The sequence below is a fragment of the Anastrepha obliqua genome, chromosome 4, assembly GCF_027943255.1.
Source record: "Anastrepha obliqua isolate idAnaObli1 chromosome 4, idAnaObli1_1.0, whole genome shotgun sequence".
Taxonomy (NCBI): Eukaryota; Metazoa; Arthropoda; class Insecta; order Diptera; family Tephritidae; genus Anastrepha; species Anastrepha obliqua.
Window position 1 is genome coordinate 30399288 of NC_072895.1, and position 27141 is coordinate 30426428.

At 34.3% G+C, this 27141-nt stretch overlaps 1 protein-coding gene across 1 annotated transcript in view; it reads left to right on the plus strand.

Moving 5' to 3' along the window:
• Positions 1-26620, plus strand: part of LOC129245760 (uncharacterized) — a 95433-nt gene extending 68813 nt beyond the window's left edge. The window contains exons 2-6 of the mRNA XM_054884131.1: positions 18718-18943; positions 22418-22575; positions 22663-22900; positions 22972-23391; positions 25614-26620. Of these exons, the coding sequence (XP_054740106.1) occupies positions 18836-18943; positions 22418-22575; positions 22663-22900; positions 22972-23391; positions 25614-25985 (1296 nt within the window). The 5' untranslated portion in view covers positions 18718-18835 and the 3' untranslated portion in view covers positions 25986-26620. The remainder of the gene's footprint in view (positions 1-18717; positions 18944-22417; positions 22576-22662; positions 22901-22971; positions 23392-25613) is intronic.
• Positions 26621-27141: the final 521 nt, after the last annotated feature.

The following is a 27141-nucleotide window of genomic DNA, read 5'->3' on the forward strand; positions in this document are numbered from 1 at the left end:
TAAAATACAAACTTTTTGTCTTAAAAAAATAGTTTTAAATGAAAGAAAATTATAAAATAAGTTCTTCTGCATATTTGATATTGAGGATGAAAATTTGGGCGCTTAACTATTTCTAAAAAAAATTTTTTTTTTTTATTTTTATTTAAAACATTTTCAAGATCAAGGTAATTATAAAGTAAAATCTTTAGCATATTTGATTTTGTTTAATAAAACCATTATGCTAACAATTTTTTAAATAAAATTTAGAAAAAATGTTAATCTAAGAAAATTTTAGAATGGAGGAAAAGATGAAGGATAGAATAAGTTGTTCTACATAATTGATTTTGATTACTAAAAATTGTATGCTTAAGGCACCTTTCCGGTCTATAGACGTGAAAATTGAAGGCGTTGAAAACTGAAGGCGTTGAAAATCGAAGAAAAACAATCGGTATCAATTGAAAATCGTTTTTATGCATTAGATCAATTCTTTATTTAAAACACAAAAATATTTTTTTCAATGACAATAATAAAAAAATTGCTTCCCCTGACCCAACACATGCCACTGGCGTAACTGATGGGCTGCTCAGGTACGTCTGAAAAAAAAATTCGGACGATTATTCAGCAGGCGATATGTCGCTATGGTGGGTAGCAGATTTACAAACAAACAAAAAAGTGTTCTAGATATTTTATCTGTTTATTGAAAAAACAAAAAAGAAGAAATTTGTTTTACGTTCTCGCTCTCAAAAAAAAAAATAGAAAAATTGATTATAAAATTATAAATCTGCTATCCGCGAGAGCCACAAGTCTACTCAATAACATACTAAAAGTTCAAATCAATCGGTTCTGTTCCTTTTGAGAAATTACCAACGCCAACTCGGAAAAAATAGTTTAGAGAAAAACACACCTGGGCGTCGTACTCCAAACCGGTCTCGTTTTTAGGGACTGTAGCGTCTAAACTACAACGAATTATAAAAATTTGCAAGTATATTTTTGAAAGTATAAACTATCATAACATAAAAAAACAAAAATCATTTTTTCGATATTCTAGACCAGAAAGGTGCCTTAACAATTTTTTTTTAATAATTTTTTTTTTTTTTTAATTTTCATTAACACATTTTCAAAGTGGAGAGAAATTATAAAATAAGTTATCCTACTTATTCGATTTTGATTATTAACTATTTTGAGCGTAAAATATTTCGAAATGTTTTAATCAATTTTTTTTAATTTTTATATAAAATTTTTTGAATAAAATTTTTATTAAAAATTTTTGAAATTTATATTTAAAACATTTTCCAAATAGAGAGATTTTTTAATTATTGAAATTTTTTAATAAAAATTTATTTAATTTTTTTGGTTTTGATTAATAATAGTTATATGTTGTAGGGGGGTAAGGGTTTCAGCGGGAAAAAAACACTATTTTTGGGAATTTTTTTCTTAAATATGGATTGAGCAAATTTGTTGAAACCTTTTGTGCATTATTAAGCATACTTTTAGTTAATTTCTTTCTGTAATTTTTCCATGTGGAAATACTTGAAAATAAGCCGGTGACAGACCATGTCCGGGAACGTCTTGAAAAAAAACATTTTGCAGTGATCACTGTATCTCAGTCGGAAATTATCTGAAACCAAAACCAATTCCAATTTAGTCAAAGTATCATTAAATCTTCCCTTCAACGTTGTCCGCTTATTTTTTTCTTCGTTTAAAAATTTTTGGTGGCGGCCTAAAGTGAAAACTTCTATTTTCAACGAAAATTTCCGCCATTTTGTGGGCGGTAAACCTCCTTCATGTCAAAAAAAAATATAAACTAAACGTTGGAGGGAGGCAATTTATATAAAGAAAATGTGCGCAAAGTTTGGAATGAATCGGTCAAGTAGTTTTTAAATGGCAGTGATCACCGACTTTCAAAAAGTAGTTTTGAGAAAATCGCATTTAAAAGTATGAGAGCCCGAACGCTCGCACCTGTCAGAGCTAAGACGCGAGATTAATTGGACAATAACTCCAAAAGTTTTACTCAGATCGGCTTAAAATTTTGATAATATATTCTTGAAATGTTAAACAATAAATTAAGACAAAAAAAATCGTTGGTTTAAAAGTTTAACAATTTTTTTAATAAAATTTAATCAATTAATTTTTTATTAAAAATATTTTTTTTTTTCATTCAAAAAATTTTCAAAATGGAGAGAAATTATGAAATATGTTCTGCCGTATATTTGAAAATTTCATGCTTAACAATTTTTTTATATTATAACATTTTTTTTTAAATTTTTTTTTATAAAAAAATTTTTTTTTTTTAATTTTCATTTAAAAAATTTTCAAAACTGTGAGATTTTTAAATAAAAATTAAAAAAACAAAAATAATCTAAAAAAGTTTTAAATTGGACGAAAATTATAAAATAAATTCTTCTAGACTTACATGAATTCTTAAATACATTAAAAATTGTCCTGGAAATTTATGAATAAGCTTTGCTGTGCCACTAAAACATACGCAAAGGATACAACTGTATGCGTTGTTTTCAAGAATAGTTAAATGTTAGAAGATTCCGAAAATAATTTTGTAGAACAGAAAATCTTTAAAAACTTCATTACCATTTTTGGAAAACATGTCGATAAAGTCTCATAATCGTTAAGGAAAAATGTTATAAATGTATGTTAAATTGTTATAGATAAAAATGCAGAACTGTTCATTAGCTTTCCTTTATACTGTGTAAAAAATTTATACCGGTATCTAAAGGGTGGTTAAGTTTTAAGGGCCGGTATTGATTTTGAATAAATACCATTTTTTAGGAAATTATTGTCATTTCTCTTTATTATGATAATATTGGTATGGTTCAATTACGCATGAGACAAAATATCGGCCAAATGTATGCCGCGGCCTCGGCGGCACACCTCTATCCGAAGGTCCAAATTTTCGCTGACGCTGAGGCATAATTGAAGTTCTATGCCGTTAATGTGCCGAATTATCTCATCCTTTAGCTCTTAAATTGTTGCTGGCTTATCAACGTATACCTTTTCTTTTAAATAACCACAAAGAAAGATGTCCAACGGTGTCGTTGATGTTTAAGTGTGGTTCACATTCAACATCGGCCCTTGAAATTTAACCACCCTTTATTAAAATTATCTCTTTAAAAGAATGATTTTGTCATCGACGTTTATATCGCTATCACTTGTAACTCAGTTCCATGAAAATCTTAATCTTCATCTATGAGGAAGTGACTTGATTACAGAAGTTGGAAGGTGGAAGAAAAGCTGGCCAGGAAATGTAAATTAGTACACATAAATTAATAAAACAGTAAATTCTAATGTGGAAACGTTGCGACAACTACAACAAAAATTCAAAAATCGCTTGTATTCGAATACAAAATTTGAAATGAATATTAAAAGCAAAAATGTGATAACAAGAGCAACAAAACAAAAGCAAAAACAAAAAGAAGATATAAAATAAAATTTAAAACAAAAACAGTGTACACCCAAAAGGCCAACAAGTTAATTAAATTTAATGTGTGATGCGGTCATCATGCCAAAAAATACACATACGAGTAACAACAAGAACAACACCAAAACCCACTACCAAAATAACAGCGACATTGCGAAGAAATCGCGTCAAAGCGGCAAATAAGCTTCACTCAACTGCTCTTGCTTCACTTGTTGTTGTAGCCGCTGTATCGCTATTACTTGTTGCTGTGAGTGTGCGCATTCCTGCTCTTTTGCTGATTCTTTTTCGTTCTTTAACGCTTTAGCCGCAACATTTACGGCACTTAATCACAGTGGTTTTGGGTGTCGTACTGGTGTCATTTTTGCTGTGTATCGGCAGCAACCTTTTTTCCATTTTTGTAATTATTAGTTATTTTTCGCCAATTACTTGGTTGGAGTTTTCGTTTTTCTGTTCAAAAATCCTAAGACGCTTTTGCTTCACCTTAGCTGGCGCTTATGACTGTGCAGAAATTTGTAGTTGTACAGATTTTTATTTAAGGAAGCGTGACTAGTTGCGAATAAAAGCTGGGCGCCAAGACGATAGGAAGTGTGTAGCGTGTGAGAGCGTGACACTTGATGCGTTTTCGAGTGACTTGAGGTCTATGCTATTAATTCGCGTATATTACGTTTTTCTTCGCTTGATGTGATGCCTATAACTATGAAATATACACTGCGTTAAAAATTTTTTTTATATAATTTTTACATTTTTTTTTACGAAAGTATAGTTTATTGTCGTACAATCACCACTTAAAGTCAAGTTTCAAACTTTGTGCAAATCTAAAAACAAAAATAAATAAATTTTAATCAAAATTTCACACTGTTTTTCAAATTTTGGGAAATTTCAAATATGCAGCTTTATGTCCCAACAAACTTTAGTGGACCTAACAAACTTCAGATTTGAAGTGGCTCAGAAATCGGGTTGACTTTTGGGAATTAAAAAATTTTTTTTTGCTGACGGGCCTTCGTTGTATGGAGAAAATACAGAAAACCACCTGCAAAAAGAATCAAAAAAACCAGCGCAATTTTATTGCACGAAATTTGTTATGTTAAAATTCAATTGGCTATAAAACTGCACTCCCGAAATTTTGCAAAAAATTCCGATAAAAATTTCTTGAATTTTTTTTTTAATTTTTTTAATTTGCCCAAAGTTTATATGGTTATTGTAGGAAAGTAAACTCTAATCTCATAAAAAGAATTAATAAAATTAAATGCAAAACAAATAAGTAGCTACAACTTGTCAATTAGTTCCTGTGCTACAATTATTTAAGGCACTTTTTTTTCATGGAAGTATTTCAAGAAGCGGTAACTCAGTGTTAGTACAGAATATTTCATATATCTTTTGGCTATAAATTTAATTACATAAATGTGACAAGATCTTATACATCCTGCATTTTATATAACAAATAGGCAGCCTGAAGTGCTTTTTGAAATTCCTCAATAGCGTCGCAAGTTTGTGCCTTAAGTCTTTCATTTCATTCACACTCTAAGTAAATGTATGCCTGCATTCCATTTGTTATGTGTGTGACCATATATACATACATACACCAAAGCACGTGTTCTAACACATAAAAATATAGTATACACTTTTAGAACTCATCAATTTTCCATATTTCCTCAAACTTTGTAAGCACAGAGTGCATTTTCATCGAAAATAAGCAAAAGAAATCGCTTCAAAAAATGCCTTAGACCAAAACACAAAGTCCTAAAATAAAATGTCCAACACCATTAGAGAAACTCTATTCAATTGAATACACATAAAAAATCAATGTCACATTGCGCATGCGCAACATCGCCTCCTTGCACTGCATTGCATACAAATTTTACGCCTACATTTTTGTATTCCCTTCAAATTTTTTTATTTCATGGGACAAGTGTAAGGCAGCCAACACAACAAACTCACTAAATAACAACACTGCTGTCAATGCCTGCCTGTTTTGTAGTTGTTTTTGCAAGCATAGCTGTGGGTCATTTCTGCCGGTTTGGCTGCGTAATACGCGTGCGTTTATTGATTAGTTGCGTGCTGTGTGTACCCGCCAGACCGACTGGCCGAACAGTGGCTTTTGTAGATATGCAGCAAGGTTATGTTTCAATACTGGTAAGGGTGTGCTATAAGCACAAACACAAAAATGTGCTACACATAGAAATGCAAAACAGGGTCTGTTTGCGGTGGAATTGTGTCAGAAATGGTATTAATATGTTGGTCTATTTCATTCATTTAAATTGTTTTAACCTTGTAAAACTATTTATTTTATTTTTTATTAAAACATACGCATACCTGTGGGTGAGTGTGAAATGTAAGGCTGCACTCGGATAAAGAGAAATAATATAATTTTGACTAAAGCCTGATATTAAATTTTCGAATCTGTATAATAATAATAATAAAAGTATGACTTGGCCGTTTCCAAGCCGTTGAATACTTTATCATGCATATGCCTTTAAAATTAAGTAAAGTGCAACGAAATTAATTAGCAGCTGGTTTTGCTATGGACTATGCAGCCAAAAGTGTGTCGGATGACAGCCGCTTATCCTAACCTAGCTTAGGCTGAGTTCATCTACTGAATTCATAAAAATATCATAATTAGTTATAAAATGTTGAATATCATTCGCCACTGCTTAGACATATGTTTTTTCAGAGAATATGCTATAAAAAATGTATGCCTTGCTCAAACCCAGTATAAAATGCTTGGCGAAATACGAAAATAATTTTCGATCCATCCTGGCAATTTACGTACAAATGCGCCATCATCCATATATGTGAAGCTTAAAGTCACAGTTAAATGCTATCTAGAATATACAGGAATTCCAAGTGCTAGACGTTGAATAGAAGAAGATGCCTTATTTGGTTTATAAATTCTTTTACAAAATTTGTCTCGCCCGGAGAATTTTTCCGGCAAGCAATGGCAAACCTTTCAGTATATTTCTGCCATGCAAAAAGCTCCTCAAAAAAAACAAGTTGCCGTTCGGAGACAACATCAAAACGCACGCCACAAATAGGAGGAGGAGCTCGGCCAAACACCTAACTGAAATGTACGCGCCAATTATTTATTTGTTTACCAATTCGATTACTAATTTTAACCGATAAAGCATTTGAGTTAATTTGCACCACATGATCTACCAGGAATTTGGAAGTTTATAATACCAACTTTATCTAACCTAACTGAACTGAATTTAGCCGAACGTAACGGAAATTAACTTAACTTATCTTAGCTCTACTTATCTTAACTTAATAGGTCTATGGATAAGTTCGTGCGGTTTTACAACAGATGGCGTAACTTGATTATTATTCCATCGATCCACATTTCCAAACATTCATTGGAGAGCTACTGTCGTAAGGCACAAACGTCAGTATAAGTTTTTTATTTGAAGCGTAAACAACAATATTTTTACCACACTTGAAAATGTCGAATTTCGTGCCAAATAATGTGTTTTTGCGGGGAATTCTTCTTCATTATTTTAATATGAAGAAAAAAGCAGCCGAAAGTCATCGTATCTTGGTGGAAGTTTATGGTGAGCATGCTCTAGCTGAGCGAACGTGCCAGAAGTGGTTTGCACGCTTTAAAAGTGGTGATTTTGGCCGCGCCGCCAAAGTTCATGGATACCGAATTGGAGGAATTGCTCGATCAAGATCCGGCTCAAACGCAAGAAGAGGTTGCAAAAACTTTGGGAGTTGATCAATCAACCATTTCCAAACGTTTAAAAGCCATGGGAATGATCCGAAATTCAAATTTCGAAAAAAAACCGCACGAACTTATTCATAAACCTATTAACTTTACTTAACATAGCATTTATCGACGCAACTTATCTTAACTTAACATAACTTTCCTCGACTTAACTTAACTTAACCAAAGTTAACGTAACTTTACTTTACTTAATTTAACTTAACAAAACTTTACTTAAGGCAAAATTGGTATATATGTAAATATACTTTGATTTACTTAACTCAACTTATCCAAACTTGACTTTGATTTACTTTTTTAACTGAACTTAAGCAAACTTAACTTAAAGCCTAATTGGTAAAGATGTAAATATACTTTCTTTACTTAACTTAACCAAAGTTAACTTTACTTAAAGCCAAATTGTTTAACTTAACTTAATTTAACCAAACATGACTGAACTTTACTTAAGGAAAAATTGTTAAATATTTAAGTATAATTTCCTTTTCTTAACTTAACGAAACCAAACATAACTTAACTTAACTTTACTTAACCAAACTTGACTTAACCCAACCTAACTTTACTTAACCAAACTTGACTTAATTTTACTTAAGGAAAAATCGGTAAATATTTAAATATAATTTACTTTACTTAACTCAACTTAAACAATCTTAACTTAACTTTACTTAAAGTTAAGTTGGTAAATATATAAATATACCTTCTTTACTTAACTTAACCAAACTTAACTTTACTTAACTTTACTTAAAGCCGAAATGGTATATATGTAAAATACTTTGGTTTACTTAACTTTACTTAACCAAACTTAACTTGACTTATTTGAATTAGCTTAACTTAACTTAGCTCAACCAAACTTTACTTAACTTATATTAATTTAACTTAACCAAACTTGATTTAAGTTTACTTAAGGAAAAGTTGATAAATATTTAAATATAATATAATTTACTTAACTTGACTCAACCAAACTTTATTTAACTTAACTTAACTTTACTTAACCAAACTTGACTTAACTTAACTTAACCAAACTTGACGTAACTTAACTTAACCAAACTTGACTTAACTTTACTCAAGGAAAAATTGGTAAATATTTAAATATAATTTACTTTACTTAACCCAACTTAAGCAAACTTAACTTATTTTTCTTTTCTATACTTTCTCTATTTAACTTCACTGAACCAAACTTAACTTAAGACATTTATTAATTTACTAGTTTAACGTAACTTAAAACAACTAAGAAACCATTGATTTTAGCAAGTATGATCGATATTTTTACAAACCGATTTAATAAAAATTCCTTAATGACTAACTTATTTGCACACTCTTTGTGTGATCCTATTTTATATGCATCAGCATTAACCCTTTCACTACGACAAGCCACTAGATTTAGCCGATATTTATCATGGCAACAATTTCGGTTTCCTTCAAATTTCCAACAGATTTTTTTCTACTCACTCTAAAATATTTTAAACGCATAAATTCCTTTAGCATTTTCATTTCTGCAATGAACAGCAATGTGATTATACTTTTGTATCCAGTTTATGTGGCTTAAGCCAAACCAATGGAATCCATTATTCCAAATGCACAAAGAAGACTCTCATATAAGAATACTACAGTAAAAATGAACTCTCAAAGACTTGTATGAGTTTAAAAATTTATTTGAAATTCTGCGCAACTCACGACATTCTCTTTGAATGGCAGCTAATTTGTCTACATTTGCTGCTACTGATGGGCACACAAATTGTGGGTCAGCACGAGTCAAATTAGATTTCTAACAAATTTCGTGCATTTATAAACCAACAACAGTAGTTATTTAACTTTTTAAGAACGCCTAAGGTGTTGTCGAGAGAATGCATGCATGCTTAATACAAACTTATATAGTATGTACGTACATGTATACTTAAATATATACATATATGCCTATGTAAGTAAGGTGTGTATGTAAAATATGTGAAAAAGGGAGTGATTTTCTAGGCGTATCAAATAAACTCAAACCAGGCAAAATTTTACTGAGTAAAAAATTTGAATAGCGGCATTGGCTGGCGCACAAAAAAGTGTATTGGATTGAATTATTATGTTGTTTAAAATTGGTTTGTGTGCGTCGCACGTAATCGGAGCAAAAGTGCGTTGCTTATTTCTGTCTTTAACTGGAGCAACAATGGCTAGCGAGTTAATCGATGAAAATAAACTTGCAAATAGATAAGATAAAAAAAAGCAACTCTTTAAATTGAATTGCCTTGAATGCAAAGTGGATTTGCCCTTTGAAAACATGTGTGTGTAAAAAATATACATTTACATGTATTTGTGTGTTTGTACATTATGTTACACTAACCGACTAAATGACATTGGAATGCCAAAGCGCACAAATCTTATAGAAATGAGAAAAAATAAGCTTAAAATAAACCAATTGCCAAAATGACAGTTAAGCCCATTAATTGTCTTCGTGTAAACGGAAACTTTTTATAAAAAGTTGATAGATTTTTTTTTTCAAATAACTCTAAATTTCCAAAAAACAACTCCACTTTGGACCAAAAAACTGTAATTTCCAAAACGAGGAGAGTTTTTTGACAAATAAGGTTTTTTTTTAATTTTATTGAGCTCAAAAAACAAAAAACAAAGTTCAAGTTTTTAAAAAATATAATAATTTGATTTTTTTTTTATTTCTAATTTTTTTTGTTGTAGGCATTTTTCTTCCGTATAAAAAGAATTTGTGCATATATTTTGTACGAAAAAAGCTTTCACTGAAACCTCAGCGAAAAAAAAATTGTCAAAAATAAAATAATATTTTTGTCGGCCGTATTTTTCTATCAAACACTGTACATATATACATAAGTGCTCTTCTAGCCTGTACAAACATACTGGCTAGTTAATTAGTTCAATAGCAAAGTGTGTCAGTGGGAGCAACCAACCCCACCTATTTCAGTCGTGTCAATAGCCAACAAGCTGACAAGACTGACAAAAACCAGTTTTCAAGCGCACAAGCCACAAATAACTGCATAGTTTGACTTGCCTAACATGGTCGCCTCACTGCACAAGTGTGAGTGCAAGTGTTTATGAGTTGCATTCTATGAGCGGAGTACTAAACTGCACGTAAACTTGTTCAAATCGAATTTAAATGCACTACTTAACTAACTACAAGTAATCGCGCATTCCAAAAATTCTTACAGCTAATTACTTTAAGAAATTCCTAAAAAATCCTCAAGGCGAATGTATTTAATTGTTAGATAAGAATGGACGGAAATATTAGTAGACGAGAAGATGCCAAAAAAATATAAGATACTAATAGATCCAGGCTGAACTATGTCATAGACATAATAGCCTAATGCTAACCTGAGACCCGAGACATGTGGGTATCGCGGGTAACGAGATCTCTGACTTCTTAGCTAGAATGGCCCGGAGCCAAAGAAGTTGGCCTCAGAGCCCATTCTGCCACTCCCTTCTACAGCCATCAAAGCCAAGGTTAGCAAATGTGCTACTACAACCCACAAGTGAGCTTGGCAGGCTGAGGGAGGCTGCAGATGGACAAAATTGATGTTACCTGTTATGTCCGACCGACTGTCGCAGTTCCTACAGGTGACTGTAGGAGGCTGATTGAACTGATGACGGACCACTTTCTATGGGCAAAGCACATGGAAAAGGTGGGTGTCTCAGACAGTGCATTCTGCTCAGCATGTGGGAGGAGGATGAGACGGCGGACCACTTTCTGTGCATCTGCCCAGCCTTCACTCGAATCAGGCTTGAGATCTTTGGCACTGATGTGTTAAGAAGCGACCACCTTGGCTCCTGGGCACCACAAAATCTATTCAGATTTCTTCGGAGGTCTAGTAGATTTAAAGAAAATTATAAAGCGAATCCGAGTACAGTACAATAGGCTTAATTATGTCTGAGTGCTTTACTTGCTAGTCTGTCCCGACAAAAAAAAAAAATTGACTTGAGGACTTTGGGTATAATGTAAGCAGATATTCTTTCCACGCAAAGTATGGAGTGGTCTGGAGAAGAGTACACATAATGATGAACGTAAAATAGTTCATAGCGGATTAAACTGTAAAGAGTGCATTGTTGTTGTTGTTGAGCCCAGATTAGGCTAAAGGAACTCAGTGAAACATATAAAGAAGAAAACGAAAAATATGAAGATAATATAATACAATAATTTATGTATACCTAAAGTTTGAAACTTGGATTTATATGATTTTAGTTTTATAAAAAAAAAAACACAATGGCATTCACAAAAAAGGCCAAATAGTCGAAACCGTTTGAAATTTAGAGGTGGTACCGGTTTGCCGCGAGCTTATCCTTATAAAATAAGTGGCTTCTTAGATCTCAAATTTTAAAAAGAAAAATTAGGATGAATGGATATTTAGCGGCTTTTTACCGCTATTTCCAAAAGCTCTAAAATTAATAAAATCTTACCAAATTTCAGTATACCCAATTTTATATTTAAAAATAAGCACAAGCGACTTAGCCAATTCAACTTAGTTGTCAAAACTTAGCCAATCACACACCGAAATTCAAGCAAATATTAGCACTGAAGAAGCTTAGACCGCTGACCTCATCATTCGCTTATATGTATGCCGCCAGCAGCCCACACACAGAACGCAGATTTTTAAGGCACACATTTACGTGCATACAGACAGGCAAAAACATTTCAAAAAATAATATTTGGCGTGCTTGTCTTGGCAAGTAATTTATAAATTGTAATTTATTTGTAAACTCGTGGCTGCTGCGCCCGCTTCAGCTCAAGTAGGAATTAACTGTGAATATTTTTTGCTTATCTTACCTACGAAAATATTTTCGAACTAAATTTTGAGCAAATTATAAATGTAGATGTGCCATTATTTAAGAGTTCTATGGTTAGAACTAAGCTGCTGATGAAGCTAAATAATGACTATCAAATCAATGTTCGTGTAACTGGCGGCTGCTTGGAGTGAGGTCGTTTGCGGGTAATGACATGACGCTGAGACAATAAAAAGGGGTGCGACATTTTTGAGCAATTTTGGCTATTTTACTTTTGTTTATTTGATAGCTATTAATTTTTTATAAAAATTTAAGTTCTTATGCAACAAAAATTGTTGTGCAAAAATTATGAAAATTCTGGAAGCTAGCTACAAAATTTCAAACTTTTTAATCAGAATTTGTGGAATAATTTTTATATATAATTTATAGCTCATTCAATTTTAGTAAGTGCAGGTTGCAAGTGGCTACAAAGTATTGTTTATTTTTGACCTTTTTTGAAGTGAAACTTCTTAGGCGTCGATGGACGAGCGAGAATGGAGAGGAAAATTTCAAGGCAATGCAACGTTTTGGGCATTTTGGTTCCGCGAGAGAAAAACAAAAAGAACGTAGAGGAAAAGGAAAGAGAGAGATATATACCTTATATATATCTTAGATACACTTTAGACCAGGGCTTCTTAAACTGTGGGTCGCGACCCCCAGGGGGGTCGCAAAGATCTGATACTTTTCAATCATTATAAATAAAATTTTAAAATTAGTATACACACTACGTTCAAATATAAATACAAATAAAAATCATACAAAATATATTACTATTGTAGTTTTATTATAACTATTTTTGGAAAAAAGTGGCAATGCAAAACTGTTGTGTAGGGCCTATAAATGAAAATATGGAAGTAGCAATTAAAATATTGTAATAAATACAACGCGCTCCTCGATTTTCAACTAAACGTTCGACATTGATGAGGTGCAAAAATGGAATATATTATAAATAACATAAGTTACGTTTAGTACCATATCTACGCAAACAAGCTTGTTTATTTGAATCCAATTGTACATGTATTATATAATTAGTGTGTAAGCTTTCAAATGAGCCCATAACGGTTAAAATCTAACAACAACAACTACTCAAGAGCTGAAAATAAAAACACAAATGTTCCAATTATGCACCGCTTATTTATTTATAAAAAAAAGTACAAAAAACAAATTATTTTAATATTTCGTCCAAAGCCCCTTCGGTTTTTTTAATGCCTTTATACGGTTTGGCATACTTTCTGTATATTTAGCCACAGTTTGTGGCGAAATGGAGTACCACACATCCTGGACTCGCTCCCAGACCTCATTCATCCCTTTTGGCGGGTTTTTATAGTGTACGAGCTTTTGTTTTACGAGAATCCACAAATTCTCAATGGGGTTCATGTGAGGGCTTTGTGCTGGCCACTGCATAACCGAAAATTTTTGGGACTTCAGCCAGTTTATTTTTTCTATTGAATAAATATATATATAGTTTTATGTCATTCTATTTATTGTGTTTTATTACGACCGATATCCCGTCAACGTTTCCAATTATATATATGTGAAATGAATGGGTACGTATTCTTTAGTCTTTATTTTATTTACATTGTAAAATAGTGCGATATTACATCTACATCTACGGTTAATATATATTTCATTATATGGAGGAGGGGGTCATTTAAAATTTCCTAAGCTTGAAGGGGGTCGCTATATAAAAAAGTTTAAGAAGCCCTGATTTAGACTATTTATCCTGAATTTTTCCTTGTGGTTGCTAATTTTTAGTGAGAAATAATTGGCGCTTGTTTGTTGGTGCAAACTTGTAGGAAACATATTTTTGGTGCCTTCTTTTTGGCGCTTATTTCCCTTTCCTGGCTAGTGCTTTTTCGTACTATAAAGTGCTTTCCATTCCGGCGTCGGATTTATTGGTATTGCCTTGCGGTTATTTGTGCCGTTGCTGCGGTCCTGGAATCGCTGCGCTTGTGCGGGTAATAAACGCTCGGAGTAGTGCGCGTTGTTGCCACGGTTTGTGTCCGACGTTTACCTACACCGGTCGACCCTTCTGCGTTTTTTGTAAATTTTGTCTATTTGTATTCTCTCCAAATTGTACATGAGTTATATATTATTTTTTTCTCTCTCTCTCTCTCATTCTCACTTTATTTATTTTTTCTTCGTGCTTACAGTGTCACAAATTGTCTTTCATACAAAGTACTTTTTTACAAAGCACAATTTTTTTTGGTTCGGCAGTAAATGGCCACTGCAAATTGAACCTTGGGTGGCCTATAAAATTGCATACCAAAAATTATTCCAAAATTATTTCTGCTGAAAAGTTTGAAATTTCGGTAAAAATTTGCAGAATTTTCATAATTTTTGCACAAAGTTGAAAAAAACTATTTACATGGTGTTTGTTGTATAATAAAAAAAACTTTTATAAAATTTTAGCGGCGACCGTATCCGATGGATTGGTGCGTGACAACCATTCGGAAATGCGTAGATTCGAATCTCCGTGCATGAAACAAGCAAAATGGTAGCAAAAGTTGTTTCTAACAGCGGCAGGCAATGGCAAATCTCCGAGTGAATTTCTGTAATGAAAAAAGGCTCCTCATAAAAAGCCATTTGCTGTTCGTAGTCAGCTTAAAACTGTAGATCTTTCTATTTGTGAAACAACAACAAGACGCACACTAGAAATAGGAAGAGGAGCTTGGCCAAACATTTAATAGAAGTGTAGGGGCCAATTATTTATTTTTAATTTTTTTCCTATTTCATAGACAATAAATAATAAAAGTGAAATGGCCAAAACTAGTAAGAATATAGCGGACTTATTTTATTGTCCATATTGCATAACATACTTGAAAAATAAGAGATTGAAGTTATTATTGTAACTTTTTCCTTTTCTATCGACGAGTATTTCAAACAAATTCTAATCTTTTCATGCATATTAAAAAATGTACGCCAGTCTTTTGCCGGAATTTGAATATTTTGCTCGGCCAATTTCTACTTAGAAAATGTATAATAAAACCTGATTTTAGATTTTTATAAATTATAAATTAAAACTTTTATATTTTATGTATATTTGCATTAGAACCATTTAAGCAGCCAGCGTACATGTCTGGCTTCTGCATGGGAAACTCGTTTTGGAAGGCGTGGAATAACAAGTTCCAGCGCATGGTGCCAAGTACGGTTTGGTATTGCAATTTGTGGCAATTGATAATTATATAATTTATGGCATTTTATTGACAGAGCAAGAATATAAATTAGTATGCAAATAAAAATATTCAACCTTTGTTTGTGCTTAACAAAAGACTCAAGTAGCGAACTTGCATTCAAATTATATAATAAATTTTGATACAACAATGCCAGGCTCTTATTACTTTACCAGAATCAGTTACATAAATCTGTTTTTGAATGCACTCGAATTTCTAGATACATAAGTAATGCAGGGATCATTCCATGGTCTTTTAACGCCGACACTGCCACCATAGTACGAGTAGTAAGTAGCTGCAATGCTAAAAAGCCAAATTGAATGATAAGCGGTTGCGATTGTAGATGTTTACTGATTTGAGATTACAGTTAATATGACAGTCGTCCATCATGCCGAGCACGTAATACGACAATACACATGCACTCACGCACGCACTTGCAAAGAAAGATAGCGCCAAGAATGGAATTCCACAGCTGACTTTCACACAAACGTTTACGAGAAAGAAGTAATAAAAATAAGAAGTTTTTGCATTTTAACCATTTCCTTCTCGCGCAATTGGCTGCATTCAAGTGCATGAACTGGCTGCTTCGGTGCCATCAATTGCCATGCCACAAACACCTTCGCCAGCTGGCATTGTTTGGCGTGAACAAGTTTTTGATTAATATGCCAAGACATAAACGCCTGACAGAATTGTTACAGTTCTCATGCCTGTGTCGATCGGTCTGCGCGCGCGCCCGCAAACAAAAGGCTCAAGCGCCAAATTGCCGCTTGTGTATTCCCATATTTTTGCATTTTTTCCAACTAATTGGTTATTTTTAGCACAAAGTCAACAGCCAACTTTTTATGTAATGCAACGCATAACTGGTAGAATTCACACAAAAAAAACCACAAGCACAAAATTGAGTTCAATAACCCAAATTGTTGGTTGGCGATGCGACAGTCATAAGTTTTGTAATTTAATGCATTTATGCCGTTGCCACTAACGTTGCCATTTGTTGCGGCACATCGTACGCTCATGGTTGATGTGAGGAATGAATTTACGGTGGTTTTTTATTTTTTATTTTTTTTTTTTTTTGAATTTTTGACTTATTCATTTTCCTAGTTTTTTTCCATGCTCAGTGTAGGTGTTTCTACACGTGTTTTGCGCTTACTAATGCTTCTTGGATTCTTATACATTTTCGATTGACACAATTAACTGGTTTAAGTAAATATTTGTGTTTCCCAAATGAATTCAACCGAGATGAAATATGACCTCAATACATATTTTCGTTGTATCTATGCTTTGGCGCATGGCTAAATAGTGCAGAACTTTCATTTTTTGCTCGAGAAAAAAGGGAAACGAAAATTGTACCAAAGTGAAAGATGAAGTGTGAATTAAGAAGAAGAAGAAGAAAGATTAAATATATTCCTTATATTATTTTAGCGCGAATTGCAAGTGTGTAAACGCCTACGCGTTGTTTGTAAAATTAATTAGACATTTAGAATATGACAAGTTGAACATTCAAAAGCAACTGCCGTGGGCTTGAGACATTTTCTGATTTTTTTTTTTTTCAAATATTGCCAAATATTAGTTTGAGTAAAAGAAATTCATTATTTTTGCGTAACATTTTTGCGCCAATAGCTTCAAAATATTTTATAGTCGATCTTTAGCTCCTGGGCGATGCTACGACTACTAACCTGCCGGTCAACTTAGATTATTTCTGTGATTTATCGACATTTTCGACGACGGATCTGCGTGTGCGAGGTGCATCTTTAATATCAAAAATGTCGGAATGGAATCGACAAAACCAAAATTGCACGTAATGGGCGGTTACAGTATCGGCGTAAAACCCGCTATGAAACTTTTAGGGATTACTGTGCATAGTCTCATAATCTCTCTGAACAAAAAGAAAAAATTGTTAAAAAAAAATCAGGAAAATTGGAAGTTTTTCAAAAAATCCAAAAAACAAAATTCTCAAAAATGTTTCACAAAAAAAATATAATTTTTTCCCGAAACAAAAGTAGTGTTAAAGTGTATTTTATGCCCAAAAAGTAAAAAAAATATTAAAATATAAAAATATCAGAAAGAATCGCAGATATTTCACTTTACAAACCCCTATTCCAAACTTTTCAGCATTAAAAAAATCTCAAAATTTGTTGAGAAAAAATTTTTTTGAAGTTTTTGAAAAACCTTCCCACTCTGATATTTTATAATCACCAAAAAAAAATTTTTTCAAAAATTTTTAGGAGAAAAATATAATTTTCCCCCAAAACAAAATTAGTGTTAAAGTGTATTTTATCTCCAAAAAGTGAAAAAAAAACAAAAATTTATAAAAATATCAAAAAGAATCGAATATGTTTCACTTTAAAAATCCCTATTCCAAAATTTTCAACATTAAAAAAATCTCAACTTTTTTTGAGAAATTTTTTTTTGGAATTTTTGAAAAACCTTCACATTCTGATTTTTTATAATCAGCAAAAACAATTTTCTCAAAAATTTTTAACAAAAAAAATATAATTTTCCCCCAAAACAAAATTTGTGTTAAATTGTATTTTATCTCCAAAAACGTAAAAAAAAATATTAAAAAATAAAAAATATCAGAAAGAATCGCAGATGTTTCAGTTTAAAAACCCCTATTCCAAAATTTTCAACATTGAAAAAATCTCAAAATTTTTTGAGAAAAATTTTTGTTGGAATTTTTGAAAAACCTTCACACTCTGATTTTTTATAATCACCAAAATAAATGTTCTTAAAAGTTTTTACGAAACAAAAAAAAATTTTCCCAAAACAAAATTAGTGTTTAAGTGTTTTTTATCTCCAAAAAGTGAAAAAAAAAAACAAAAAATATTTATAAAAATACCAAAAGAAATCGCAGATGCTTCACTTTAAAACCCCCTAACATTGAAAAAATCCAAAAATTTTAAACTTTTTTCAAAATTGTTTCAGTTTAATCACGAAAAAAACTTAACCAATTTTCATGACATGGAACCACTCATGTGCATACTTATAAGTAATTTGGCGCGTTGAGAGGCACACTTCTTATGTTACACACACACTCTTACGCTACAAGCCTACAACTTTAAGCCGATTCTGAAAAGCAGATTGTTTTTATGAAAAAAAATGCACCAGCGGCGTTTCAAACTTTTTTCTATAATTTGGTGTTTCATTTTCTTAGGGGGTTATATACAGTTAGAATTTTCAAAAAACCGATTTTTTTCTTATTTTTTTTTCTTAATAAGCTTCAATAAGTGCTCCAGGGGGGGCCGAATGATAAACGCGCACAAATCACTTTGCTATACAGCCGGTGTTTTATAAATGTGGCGCAAAATAAATCATCCATTTTTGTGTTTGAGGAACCATTGGGTTGAGTGATGAAGTACTTTATTTTGACCTATACGCGCTCCATTACGCTAGACTACCGAGGCCTCAGAATATGTAAGGAAGTGCCTTTCGTTAACCGAAACCCTCTCCTGGGTACTCTTAAATGGATACTCTCAAAAAATGGTTCACCGGCCTCCGAAAAGTACGAGCTTCTTAGCTCATTATTGTATAATAAGTTATGGTATTCACTTAAAATTGTTATGATGTTGTTATTATTATTTTATAATTTCTGTTGTACTTTTTTCAACAAAAACTAATGTTTTGTTCAACTTTTATTTTCTTTTTTCTTACAGACACATTGTGACTCTATTTTTTCTTCCTCGAAAAGACTGAAAAGCTTCGGCTTTCACAAACGGCCACAAAATACTGCCAACACGCAAACGTAGTTCACAACAACAAAACGTTAACAAAATGATTTCGCGTCGGAAAATTATTTCGCGTTCCCTCGACAATCTGGACATGATACCAAATGTCGAAGAGGAAGAGGATGTTTGGTATAACAAGGAGAAACTCTTTAGGGTAAGTAACTACTTCAAGTAGAAAGAAAAGCTGCTGAAAAAAGGAAACACTTAACAAACTCCTACCCAGCACTAGATTGTAAGTTTTTTAGAAATATAATATAAATTATTGAGTATATATGAAAAAAAGGCAAGGGAATTTCATTCCTACGAAAGAACAAAGACAAGTTTTGCCTTGTGTAGGAAATTATTTCCTATTTTACTTGCTTGTGTCGTTGATATGCCCAATTTTTTTAATTACCATATAAGCCATGTCGGTCGAATATATCCGCAATGGCATTCAACATTTTGTCGATTGAAAATAGTACTTGTTAGCTATACGTCAGTAGATTTCTTGCCTGATATTATAAAGGCACAAAGTCAGCTGCCAGAGCCAAGATGAGTTTGCCTTGTCAATTTTCTAGATGGCTGAAGTTACTTTATTAAAAAGAGTGCGGCCATGAAGCCAACTCACTCACTCTATTGCCTTTAAACTTAGTCGCATATGTTGGAATCGCAGCTCTCGATATTATTGGAGGTCACGAACACCTGTACTCTCGCTCTTATTAAATATTGTAATTCGAAAACTTGAACTGGCGTGGAATTTTAAACTTTCACTCGAGTAATCCAACAAAACTTTTCAATCAGCCTCGAGCTCTGCGTATTCAAGCCTTATTCTCTTTTTTTAATTCAACAAAGCTTTATAAAGGATGATCAGATTGGGGGTACTTTTTCGAATAGCGTTTTTTCGACAGATCACGCGTGACTACTGTCAAACTAAATACATAATTTTTTCAGTATTCATTGACATTTCATCATGGAAAGACTTACGCCTCAACAACATTTAAAAATCGTTCAACTGTATTACGAAAATCGACGCTCTGTGATTGTCCTACCGAGCGCACTATTCGGCAAATTGAGAATAATTTTACATTATTGGTTGATACTCGACCGAAGTACAGGCCGAAGTGAAAAGAATATTGAGGCTGTAAATAAAAGTTTTTCCGAAGACCCAGAAGGAAAGAAGAACCGAACCCGATAACGGCGTCGATCAATGACATTGATGACCTGTGCGCCAAGGTAAACGACTACCTCGCCTGCCTTTCTCGTTACTTCACTGCGAGGAATCTACACGAAGTCCACGGCGACCCTCTTCACAACCTGGACAAAGGAGGCCAAACTGCAACTTAAGCTAAAAGTCGGCGACAGTTGGCTCTCCTTCTCAGCGCATACAACCGCTGTTGCCACTAAAGTCCTAAATCGCAACAAGGTTCTCAAATCGGCTGCCGGCAGCACTTGGGGCAAAGGCAAAGATATGTTGCTGTCGACATTTAAGGCAATATGCTGACCGGTTTTAAACTATGCTGTGCCTGTCAGGTCGCCTGGAACCAGTGATTCGCAGTGGACGAAGCTACAGACTTGTAAAAACACTGCCATTAGAACTGCGACAGGATACCTTTTGATGTCCCCACTTCAACATCTACACGACGAGGCCCATATGCACCGTATAAAGGAGCATAATACACTGCTCAACAAGCAGTTCCTGTTAGGGTGTTACCGCAGGTCCCACCCATGCAGACACCTGCTTGAGCCTGAGCCACCTTCCAGACATGTCACAATGACAAAACAGACTGACAATTACTGGATCGGACAGTGTACAGACAGTCAATTAACGGCATTCATCGGGAGACTCTTACCACCTTCTTAAGCTCCCGACCCCCGAATGCCGTCATCCGAGTCTAACCACCACCTATTGCAGACGAAGAGCTCCAACTTCCCCGAGAATCCCGCGTAACCTTGGCACAATTACGTTCTGGATACTGTAGCAGGTTAAACTCCTACCTATCCAGAATCGACCCCGACACACTCAACATATGTCTGGCATGTGAAGGCACCCCGCACGACACTAACCACCTTTTCGCATGCCCCATGCCCCATCAAACCCACTTATCTAACTCCTCTTTCCCTCTGGACCCAAACTATCGAAACAGCAAGTTTCCTGGGCCTGCCGTTAGATGAGCTAGACCAAGACGACCGGTGATTACACTACACTGACAGGGCAAAGTTACTGCTACAACAACAACAACAACAAACCCCGAACTCATTCAAGAACAGCCATTACATCCATTGAAAACAACCGTTTGGAGCAACCTATGAACTGAAGCAATCATCGGCCCATATTTCTTCAAAGGCGAGGCTGGCGAACGCTATCGCGCCAAAACAAACTATAAACGATCTTTTGATGCCGGAAATTTAAGCCCGCGATCTCCATAACCTTTATGAAACAATTGTTTCACTGCCAGTGAAACAATGGATTTACTGCGTCGTGGTTTCGGTGAACAATTTATATCTCGTCTCGGACCAGTGGAACCTGCTTCGATTGAGACATTGGAAGGCGGTCTTAAACTGTTGGCGCTTTAGTTATCATCATATCATATCTTTCAACGGCACAAAATCTTACTATTTCGAGAGGTACGAATCAATGGGTAGTGGCTGTTAGATAGGTTAAAATATCAGGACAAATGAAGAAATGGTTATAGTTTTGAGTGGATACCTCACAAGCAGAATTTGTACGAAAAGTGTCGGGATCAATTCTAGATACTTAGTTCTTTAACCTCCTATAATCGAACTAATGTAACCCGTGTCTGATGGTAGCTAAAACTCTGCATCTGCATTGCATGGTGACTGGTATCCGATTACATCATTCGTGGATCGAGAATTAGGTGGGATTATCTGTCGATGAATATTGGTCAAGGCGTGTTGAAATTTCAACGGATGCAGTGGATGCCTTATTTCTGGATATCATCTTTAAGTTCAATGAGATACCTTTTTCGACTTCCAGTAAGCTCCTGCTAGGGTACTCGTTTGAATAATATTCCTATATGCAGATTATGGTGTTAAGATCCGTAATCTACGACGCCTGCCTCAATTGGTAGATGATGTTCGGAGCAGCATCAGAATGTTCTAAATAAATTTCGGGTAACCTCTTTACTGCGGCATACTAGTCGCAGTGTACCCAGCAGGAGTCCCAGTGACCTAAGCCTGTTTAGAATATTATTACCATTCCTTATGACCAGCATTCGGACGCATAGTACGAAACAAACCATACGAGTATGATTTGGTGAAAATAGTGCAAGGTGAAATGATGATGTTGCATAGTTTTTAGAGCAGTAATTATTAATGAGAATGGCACAGGAGCCCACAAGGTAGCAGAGGCTGCGATCGGGCAAAGATCATTTGGCGAAGGTCGATGATGTGCGAACTAGCAGATGCTGGCATCACGTGAGACGACGCAATAACAACAGCCCAGAACCGTGTACGATGGAAGAGTCGTATCGGGCCACTCCCGAGCGGAGTGAACAAGGATAAAAAAAATATATAAATATATTAATTTATTGTACCAACCATTTTTTTTTTATGTTGTAATTTATATGCACCAAAGTCTCAGCAAAAGTTGAATTTTAAGTGACCATTTGCTCTGCTTGTATCTTTCAAGGATCACATCAACGAAGTGCTCAGCAAATGGGAACAAATCGATGATGAAATTTGGGCAAAAGTTATCGTATTCGAGAAGAATCGAAGAGTGGCCAAAGCATATGCCAGATCATCGGTGATTACCATAAATGGCGGGAAGAATGGTTTCGATGGCGTGAGGTGAGTATTCCGAGAATTGTTGGAGAAATCTCAAAATACTTGGAATCCTAAATATATTCCCTTCCCATTTTTCTTGCCATCACACAGAATCGGTCTCAGCGGTTTCGATAATCCGATGCGCGATGCCGATACAAAAGTTGCGAAAAAATCTGTCGGTGAAGGTTTCAAAATTAAAATGGACGATATTGGTAATATACTCGTGAAACGTTACGGGAAGAGTAATGTCTTTGTGCACAACACTTCGATGGCCAACGAAGAGACAGTCATTGGTGCGGATATACTACAAATGCCGAATATGGCGCTGACGGCAGGCACATCAGCTAAGGTAAGTCGCTTGGCTATAGCATTTCTTTTTTCAATAAAAATCATTACGCTTTTTTTTCTTTTTTGGCACAGCTCTTCGACATGCGAAAATATACGACCAATATAAATCGTGAATTCTCACGCTCTTATCCGGAGAGTAGACGTCTGGAACGGCAATGCTTGTCGGCCATTTCATTAGTCAAATCCAATAATAATCTAATCAATAACCCGCTTTGGATACTGGTCATAAATATAGTCGCTATTGATATGCTGAAGAATCGCTTGCAGACACTACCCAAATCGGTGGATGCGATGGGTATGCGTGTGCCAACAGCGGGCAGCGAGGATCCATACTCAACCATTGAGAGTCAGGTTGGTCTTATTTATCCCACACCTGCTGCTTCTGATGATTCGAACAATTCAAATAACTCGAATAATTCGAGTCAGTCGAGCAAAGGACGTCGCAGTGTATTCAATGCAGGATTTCTCGATGAAAGCCCATATGTGCCAAAGGTAAGTGAAAAACACTTTAATTTACAAATATTTAAAAAAAGTGGTCACATAAATTCATTAGTTTACTTATATGTATGTGCAAATGTATATGACTTTAAACGATGGGAGAGTTTGAAAAATATGAAAAAAATGCTAAAAGTGGCTTGTCCAGCAGAAGAGTAATGTTACGCAATTTTCCACTTGGTTAATTAAAGGGGGATCAGATTGGAGTTACTTTTCCCATTTGTTATAAAGAAGACATTTTTTTATAGCTCTTTTTTTAACTTTTCAATAAAACAACTTTCTGAGAAACTTGATTTTTTCGAAATATTTGGTGTACGAGAAAGTTGTATTGATATAAAGGGTGGTTAAGTTTCAAAGGCCGGTGTTGGTTTTGAATAAAATACAACTTTTTTAAGAAATTTTTGTCATTTTTCTTTATTATGATAATATTGGTATGGCTCAATTACGTATGGAACAAAATATCGGCCAAATGGCCGCCGCGGTCTCGGCGGCACACCTCCATCCGATGGTCCAAATTTTCGATGACGCTAAGGCATAATTGAGGTTCTATGCCGTTCATGTGCCGAATTATCTCATCCTTTAGCTCTTGAATTGTTGCTGGCTTATCGATGTACACCTGTTCTTTCAAATAACCCCAAAGAAAGAAGTCCAACGGTGTCAAATCACATGATCTTGGCGGTCAATTAACATCGCCGGGACGTGAGATTATTCGGCCATCAAATTTTTCGAGCAAAAGAGCCATTGTTTCCACATCCATATCTTCCAATTCGGGCCATAAAAAGTTCATTATCATCTCACGATAGCGAACACTATTCACAGTAACTGCCTAGCCGACCTCATTTTGGAAAAAATGATGCCGTCGGCCCATAAACCGCACCAAACAGTCAGTCTTTGTGGGTGCATTGGTTTTTCGGCAATCACTCTTTGATTATCATTCGCCTAAATGCGGCAATTATGCTTATTGACGAATCCACTGAGGTGAAAATGTGCCTCAGCACTGAAGATGATTTTCTTCGAAAATTGGTCATTCATTGTTGCCATTTCGTGCCACCATTCTGACCATCGATGACGCTTGAAATGGTCAAGAGGCTTTAGTTCTTGAGTCAATTGCACCTTGTAAGTGTGTAAATGCAAGTCTAAATGCATAATGTTGACGAGTTGAGGTGGACGGCTCTTCAACCACACTATCGCGAACAGCAGCAATATTTTCTGCAGTACGAAGTGTACGAGCATGCACTGGTGTTTTCACATTTCCTACAGACCCGGTTTGCTCAAACTTTTGCACAACTTTTCCGATTGTACGCACATTTGAACGATTAAATTGACCGAAAAAATAACGAAGTGCGCGATATGCATTTTGATTTGAACGCCCGTTTTCATAATAAGCCTGAATAACTTTAACGCGTTGCTCGATTGTGTATCTTTCCATGATTCAAATTGAATTAGTCTAAAATTGAAAAATGTCAAATGAAATGCGGAAAAGAACTTAACGTTTAGGTGTGGTACACATTCAACATCGGCCCTTGAAATTTAACCACCATTTAGTTTGCATATCAACCCCCTCATGCCAGACGCATGAATATACCAATTTTCCCATGTTGAGTTAACGGGTTGACTTGATTAACCATTAGATGCACTTTTTTTTACCAAACCCTAGAATGCATGCGTACAAGGCAACCACAAATATATTGTATATTTTTTATATCAGAACCCAGACCTTTTAATTTCCATGGGTCAGTAAACGTTCAAACTTGATTTTCCATTATTTTCATTTCTACACATTCACGTTTCTGGGTTGAGGGGGACGATATGTATGTGCTCGCATATTAACCTACATCAAAATTACTAACGCATGTGAGCTAAATTTTATAATCTTGTTAATATACTTGTATTGTATATATACTTGGCACATTTTGTTATTAAACCATATCTTTTGTATACTTCCAATTGCACCCTAAAAACACACTACATTCACGTACACACCCATATACTCGTAACGCAAATCTCCCCTTCACACACACGCATAGTATAAAGTTGCATATTGGGAAATCAAAAACGTACTCTCTGGTTAAGGTCAAGTTTTGTACACCGCAACTACAAGTACATAAGTATGTAATGCTAACCTCTACGCCTAGAAAACAAAGGTGATAGTTTATACACTTACACATTCTAGTCCCTTTTATTAATAATATATAATCACTATACCACTTTCATTGCAGCCTGATTATGAAGCCTATAATCAATCAGTGCCAATACTCTCACCAACACAGAAGAGTAAATCTGAGCAACGTAAGAAACAAGATGATCCCTACTATTGTGGCCTACTTGCACGCATACCGAATTTCATTAAGTCTTCGAAGAAGTCACCGAATAAGAAAGAAGCGAAAATTTCGCGTAAAATTTCTGCTTCACAACAACAAATTATAGAACCGCAACCTACACAACCGCTGCCCATTGCCACATTCCATCAGTATCCGGCACACCAGCCACCCTACTACCCATATAAATTACTTCATGCGCGACAACATCGACTCTCCCAATCGCAATTATCACTGTGGGATGCGCGCAGCCTGATTAGCGCGCATGAATAGAGATGATGGCGGGGGTGGGGTTATTAAATATGGTATGAATCGGCGGAGTAGGATTAAAGAAAATAAAGATTAAAAAACAAAAAAAACAAAAAAAAATGTTACCGAGTTAAGTTGAAGCATTTTTAGGGATGCATGTGATTTTTTTTAAATCAAAATGAAAAATAAATAAAATTTATATTTTATAGAAATGTAAGTGCAAGTAGTGCGTGAAAACATTACTGCACACGCAGTTTGCAGCATGAAATGAAAACATTTAATAAATAAGAAAACACGTAAATGTACTTGTCATTGCTTGTTTGTAATTGCAAATTGCATATGCATGTATGTACACTTACATATGTATGTGTGTATATGAGTGTGTAACTGCAATATTTAGTTATTATAAAATTATTTATTTATAAGGCGCATTTTAGTGGAAAAAACTATGTGTATGTGTAATACTATACGATATTGCCATAATTGTTTGATTTTTCTGTTGTGTAGCCTTTTATCGAATCTACGTACATATGTATGTATGTATATGTATACTCGTATATTTTACTTTTGTTTTTAAAATGAAGACTGAAATATGTCCTAGAAATAATATTCACACAATAAATACACATTATGCAAAAGGTCAAGTGTTTATTGTTTATCATGCAACGAAATGCAAAGAACTATATTGCAATTGGAAAAAAAGAATACTCGTGATTAAAAAATGAAAAATCAAAGCACTTAAGTTAAATTCAGTAAATTTTCCCTGAAATTTTAATTATATGCATAAGTACATAGGTAAATTAACTTAATTTCCTAGTATGTTATTTCAGTACGCATACTTGGTGGAATTTTACAGTCTGTCACATAAAAGCGTAGCCATTTTTATGCACGAAACGAAGATATTTGTTTAGAAAATAGATGAACAGACCTATTTTCTAAACAAATATCGTAAAAGTTAGCCAGTAACTTAATTTCTAAGAATTCACTCTCAAAGAGAAAAATATCAAAAAATTACGTAAACGCAAAATCAGTAACAACAGGCAAGTTTTGCGAACAGCTGATTAAACTTTCGGCGTAAGAAATCACACAATTCAAATCAAACAATTTTCCCGTTGAGCTACCTCGTGTTAAATTAAAAAAAAAATAGAGGAAATAAGATGCTAAATAACAATGCCAGCTC